The 6,964-nt window shown below is 38.0% G+C and overlaps 1 protein-coding gene across 1 annotated transcript in view; it reads right to left on the minus strand.

Annotated features, from left to right (window-relative positions):
• Window positions 1–209: 209 nt before the first annotated feature.
• Window positions 210–6,964, minus strand: part of LOC101585811 (zinc finger protein OZF-like) — a 30,330-nt gene continuing 23,575 nt past the window's right edge. The window contains exon 4 of the mRNA XM_023705064.1: window positions 210–2,866. Within this exon, the coding sequence (XP_023560832.1) occupies window positions 1,405–2,866 (1,462 nt within the window). The 3' untranslated portion in view covers window positions 210–1,404. The remainder of the gene's footprint in view (window positions 2,867–6,964) is intronic.

Raw genomic sequence — 6,964 nt, forward strand, 5'->3', positions numbered from 1 at the left:
TCCTTCTGGAGACTGACACCTGAGCCACTGACCTGAGGTGGAACCAACTGTCATGATAAAAACTGGTATCATCCAAGAGTGGCAGGAGCAGATCAAAAGAGCAGAAAAAAGAAGCTTCCGTATTTATTTACTTAAAAAGGTATAAGTTTACAACTGTAATTATTATTATTTTTTTCTTTTTGAGGCTATGAAGTTCAGGCTGGCTTTGAACTCACTTTGTGGCCTAGACTGGCTGTAACTTGCAGCAATCCTTCTGCCTCAGTTTCCCAATGCTGGGATTACATGAGTAGGCCATCTCACCTGGACAAAGGTGTGGTTTTTTTAATAGCAAAGTCTACAAGTATATAGATGAGACATTTACAGGTGACTTACTGAAAAGCAGAATGACTACCCTAACTTGTCTCCTCTAGGACTGTTTTCTGGAAACTATGAATAAATATCAACATCACCAATTTTATATCACTTCTAAGTGTTTCCTCTACATAAGTACTTTATAAAGGATTTTCAAAATAGTCTTCCATATGTAGGTTTTCTCTTCAGCATAACTGCTTTCACATATCTGGTAATACCAAACGCTTTCCCACCTTGTTCAAGCAATGTGGGGAAGCAGTGAACACACATAGGTGGTATAAAACACATGATGGAACTGCAATTATTAATTAAAGATGATCTGAAATTCCACAGATGTTCTTTAGAACCCTAGGAAGTGTGGTGAAATCCCAATACACTTTGCATATTCATGATGCAGCTTTATAGATGATGCATGCAATATTGGGAGAGAAATCTATGGAATTTACAGCAGTTTTGGTCCTAGTATGACTTCCGAGGGTTAGTCTCTCCCAGATGAATTCCTACCCCCCCATCCGTGTGTGTGTGTGTGGGGGGGTATCAGGGATCAAACTCGGGACCTTGTACTTGCCAGACAGGTGCTTATGCCACTGATCAATATCCCCAGCCCTAATTTCCCCACATTTCTTAGAAGGAGTTACTCCTCATTGTGCCTTGTTTATATCATAAAGACATCTTTGCCCCCACTGGCTACACACAGCTCCTCTGTGGTGTGCATAATTTCATAATTTAATGGCGTGTTCATGTGCCGAATGCTTTCCCACACTGCATATATACATGGGATTTCTCCCAAATATGGAATCTTCTAGGTCTATGAAATAGGGACTTCTCAGCAAATACTTTTCCATATTTCTTATACTGAAAGGACTTCTCTCCACCATGAATTCTCTCATGTTCCCATTTCCTATATTGCTAAATACGTAAGGTTTCTCCCTAGGGTGAGTCCCATCACATTTTATACCACCTGTGTGTGCTTCCTCACACTGCTTGAACAGATAAAGCTTCTCCCATATACTTAACAATAACAGTACGTAGTGATGCTCTCTCCTACTGCTGTCACATGTAAGCCTTCTTCCCACTGTGAATCTTTTCATGTAGTTGACAATTAATCTTTCGGCTGAAAGATTTTCCACACTGCTTACATACATAGGGTTTCTCTCCAGTGTGAGTTCTTTCATGTGATTGAAAGTGACTGTTTTGGCTGAAAGACTTCCCACACTGCTCACAAACATAGGGCTTCTCACCCATGTGATATCTTATATGTCTATAAAATGAGGAATGATGAGCAAATCCTTTTCCACATTGCTGACATTCATAAGGTTTCTCCCCAGTGTGGGATCGGTTATGTATACGGAGTGAAGCATTATCAGCAAATCCTTTTCCACATTGTTGACATTCATAAGGCTTCTCCCCAGAATGGGTTCTTTTATGTGCTTGAAAGTTGCACTTCTGTGTGAAAGATTTCCCACACTGCTTACATACGTAGGGTTTCTCCCCAGTGTGAGTTCTCTCATGTATTTTATAATAACTCTGTGTACTGAATGCTTTCCCACACCGCTTGCACACATAAGGTTTCTCCCCAGTGTGACTTCTTTCATGTATTTGACAATCACGGTATGTAGTGAATGCTTTCCCACATTGCTTACACACATAGGGCTTCTTCCCAGTATGAATCCTTTCATGTCTTTCACAATTATTTTTTTCACTGAAAACTTTCCCACACTGCTTACATACATAGGGTTTCTCCCCAGTGTGAGTTCTTTCATGACTTTGACACTGACTGTGTGTGCTGAAAGATTTCCCACAATGCTTACATACGAAGGGTTTCTCCCCAGTGTGAGTTCTTTCGTGACGATCACAGTGACTCTTTTGACCGAATGCTTTCCCACACTGTTTACATGCAAAGGGTTTCTCCCCAGTGTGGATTCTTCTATGTCTATGAAATGAAGATCTATTAGCAAATCCTTTGCCACATTGTGTACATGCATAGGGTTTCTCCCCAGTGTGACTTCTTTCATGTACTTGAAAGTGACATTTTTGGATGAAGTATCTTCCACACTGCTCACATACATAGGGTTTCTTCCCACTGTGAATCATTTTATAGTTTTGGAAAGAATTACTATGAGCTAAAGTTCTTACACATACGTTAGATATGCAAGGCTTTTCTCCAGTGTGTCTTCTTTCATGAACTTGAATTTGGTATGAAGAAATAAAAGTTTCCTCACATTGTTGGTATACATACAGACTTTCCACATAGTGATTTCTCTCATGGATCTGAACACCACTGAGTGTGCTGTACGCTTTCACGCTTTTCTTACCTACAAAGTTTTTCTCCCCAAGGTGAATTTGTTCACTAAGATCAGTGCAGACTTTCCCACACTGCTCATATTGACAAGGTTCCTCTCCAGTCTTTCTTATTCCATGCCTCTGAAAAGACTGGAAATTAGTGCAGGGTGTTCCATGTTCCTTACATTTATACAGCTTCTCTTCAAATCTCAAATAACCATCTGCTTCATTTCTGTAAAAGAGAAAAAACAATGTATCAATCACAATGTAAAAGGTCTTCATATTAATAATTTACCAGGACAAGCTCTAGTTTGATGCCTGCCAAGACACTCTGATGATGAACTGACTTAATATCCAGGAGGAAGTCTACAAAACACCCATTCTCAAAAGAATGGTTTTCATTAGGGACTTCTAAATTGGTACGTTCACATATATAATATCAAATTTCATTTTAGGGAATGGGCACATATGCATGTCACACATTGATCATTTTTATCTTTTCCCCTACAACTCCCCTCTTTCTGCAATTACCCTGATCAGCTTTAGCAGGTTCAGAAAGTTAGACCTTCTCTTTTCTATCACCTTCCCTTTATTTTACTCTCTAAATATATTTTTACTTTCCCATTTAAAAGAAAGCATATGATATTTCAGTTTCTGTGTCTGACTTATTTCACTGACTATGATAGGTTGGAGTCTTATGCATTTTTGTTCTTTGATAGCTGATATCATTGTTTGTAATGGGTAAATATATAGCACATTTTTTCAGTGGGACAAACCAGTTTATTTTGCTTTCTTTTGTTTGTATTTAGTACACGGTTTACAGCATCCAAAAGGTCTCACTATACAGATCCCACTCACAGTGATCTGCCTGTGTTCAGCCTCCCAAGAGCTGGGATTACAGGCGTATCCCACCACACCCAGTCTCAACCTCTGTTTCAATGTGCCCTCAGGGCAGGGCTACAGGGCATGCCAGTGATCAAATCCTGGTTGCTGACTCTGCCTAAGCATGCACTTTATTTTTTTTTATATGACAAATCTTTTTCTTTTTTAATAATTTTATTGAGAAACAAATAGCAATGAGACAGTTTCAAAACCAACTGACAGGGCAGTTTCAACAATACATTGCATACAGTTATTTTCTTAGTGGTTATTCATAGTACAAGATGCTGACATGATATCCTGTCCAAACACTATTAGCCCAAATCTTTCCTTTCATTGAATTAAGAGAAAGTAGCTGTATATCTATCAGAACTATTTTGTATATATAAATACAAAATGCTCGTTCATTTGTATCCCCCTTTTTAGTTTAGTTTTGTCAGAGAAGGTCATTTAAATATTGTAGGTATGTGAATTTAGCAAAATGTTCCAATATATTGCAGTAGTCCTCAATAGTACTGGGTCATCCACAGGACTGGAAATGTCAGAAGTTGTTGACCTGAGTCCTTTACAGCCCAGCATACCAACATGGCTTCTCCCCTTACACCTCGTTTACCTTTCTGCTGGGTGGTTAAGACCAAATAAAGCAAAACCTATACAACAAGAAATGTAACTTTTATATCTGATAAAGTCAGTCAAGTCCCCTCAGGATTTATAGGGAAACCCTGTACCGCAATTTGTAGATCCTTTGTCGATATCAGCCATGTGGATGAGTCATGGCCATTGCTTGACCAATATGCTCTCTGTGAAAGCTTGAGAGAATGTTTTCTCTCCATGTGACTCTCCTTAGGCATACTCTGCATCATCGATCACATTCCTCTGTGGCCCCATAATCTCCTTGATCAGAAAATTTGGGACACAACTGAGTTACATGATGCTACAGTATAGGTGCTCCTATGTCCTGAAAGGCTAAGGCCAAAATGTTGGCTGTCCTTGCAGCCCTTCTTTTTCTCTGATTTTTGGTCTGCAAACTTAGGTTATTAACCCTCAAGAAGAGAAGCTTATTATTACCCTACAACATGTGCAGTTGGGTTTAATCTTACTATCTGTCTGAATATCAAACATCTTAGGCATAACATAGCACAGGTATTTATCAAGTATTGATATATTAAACTTTAAGTCCCTACAGAATATAAAGAAAAAAATTAAAAATAAAAATACTTTTAAAATATTAATAAACAATTACATATTTTTACACAGAAATTTAGAAATTAACAATATACAGCACTGTAACAAGACTGTCCTATGACATTTTTTTTCTTGTCTCTTTTTTTCATTTATTATCCTTTCTTTTTAAACAAACACTTACTTGAGAGACAGTATCACAATAATTGGTATGTTATGACAAGCAGTACGTATTTAGAAGACCAGGGTGACAGGCATTCCTACCATTACACATTGCTATCTTCAGTGCAGTTGCTTAGTTCACAGGTATCAGCATATATAGTTAGTCATGGTGATAATCCTACCAACTAACTGCTAGCTTCAAAAACCTGCTGTGCTTCCCAGGATCATTGCCTTACCCATCTTGTGTGTATAAATGTATGGCTTTGCCCCTGTCATGGTTCCCAGCTTTTCTCCTTGCCCTCTCTTTATTGTCTAGCCCTCAAGTTCTCACTTTCCTTTTAATTGTGTTACATCTTTCTATTTGTATTTCCTTTTTTGAGCTCTTATACTAGGGAGACTATACGATATTTACACATATGGGTCTGGTTTATTTCACTTATGAGTATATCTTCAAGTGTCATACACTTAAATAAGTATGCACTTTAATCAACTGTGCTATTTGGCTGGCCTAAACAGGTCTTGTTGAATTACATTTCCAACTTTATTTTATTTTGACACACATTCTTATTGACCATTAATTTGCTGAGGCTGAAAAAAAATAATATAACCAAGATAAACAAATTCACGTCAGTTACAAGTATCAATATAATTAACGTCTTAATTGACCAATCCAAAAAAAAAAAATAGACTGGCAGAATGGATTGAGAAATGACATCCAACACTATGCTACGTACAAGAAACACACATAAGTCAAAAGAAAGGAAAAGAATGGCAAACAATACTCCATGTGATAGGAACTGAGAAAAAAAAAAAAAGGAATGGGTTATCTATTTGCAGAGAATGTCAGCTTCAAGTCAAAACCTAGCAAAAAAAGATTTTAAAAAAGTCATTATCTTCCTGTTCAGGGAAAACTCCAAGAAGAAGAAATGATAATCATAAATATATATGAACCAAATAAAGGTGTACCCAACCAAACAAAACAAACTATTCATGGATATGAAATATCAAATAGGCACTAACACAATTAAGCACTTCACTATCACAAATAGATTGAAGAGACAAAGACTAAGCAAAGAAATATCAGGAATGGGGTTCGATCCCTGGGCCTGTCATGCCGGCCCTGCTCCCAGGGCACGCTGAGATGGCAATTGAGACTGGGCATGGTGGCGTGCGCCTGTCATTCCAGTTCTTGGGAGGCTGTAAACAGGTGGATCACTACAAATCTGATCTAGTAGTGAGACCCTTAACACCCTGTAGGCCCTTCCCTAAAATAAAAATATATGTATATATCAGAAATGAACTAAAGCCATGAACGAATGGCCTCAATAGACGTCTGCAGTGTTCTACCTCACACATTCTTCTCAGTTGTTCATGGGATGTTCTCCAAAACAGACTACATGCAATGCCTTAGAATACACATAAGAAAATGCAAAGGAATTGAAATTTTCCCATGTACATTATCTGACCAAAGGGTAATGAAATTGGAAATCAATGGCAAAAGAAACCACAAAAACTCCACAATAGATGAAAATAAAACAACTCCATGATGAGCAATAAATGGGTCACAGATAAAATTAAAGATAAATTAAACAGTACCTACAACCAAATAATAATTCTGACACAACATACTGGAACTTATGGGACACAATGAAAGGGACCCTAAAAGAGAAATTTATAGCAGTGAATACTTATATGAATAAGACAGAACAAGCCCAAATAACTTAATGTTGAATCTCAAATTTCTAGAAAAACAAATTAAGATCGACAATCACATAAGTGAAGAAAATGTGAAAATCAGACCAGAAAGAAATGTAATTGAGGGTTGCAGAGATACCTCAGTGGTCTTAGCACCTGCCTAGGCAAGAGCAAGGACCTGAATTCAATCACTGGTACTGCATGGCATGCAGCCCTCCCCTGGGCATACCAAGACCAGGTGTGGTGGTATACACCTGTAATTCCAGTGCTGGGGAAGCTGAGACAGGAGGATCACTACAAGTCCAAGCTGCACAGTGAGACCCTGTACCAAATACATTTTTTTTTTTTTTTTTTGTATTTTAGGGAAGGGTCTCACAGGGTGTTCAGGGTCTCACTACTAGATCAGACTCAT

Source organism: Octodon degus, unplaced genomic scaffold (genome assembly GCF_000260255.1).
Source record: "Octodon degus isolate 3935 unplaced genomic scaffold, OctDeg1.0 scaffold00214, whole genome shotgun sequence".
NCBI classification, from domain to species: domain Eukaryota; kingdom Metazoa; phylum Chordata; class Mammalia; order Rodentia; family Octodontidae; genus Octodon; species Octodon degus.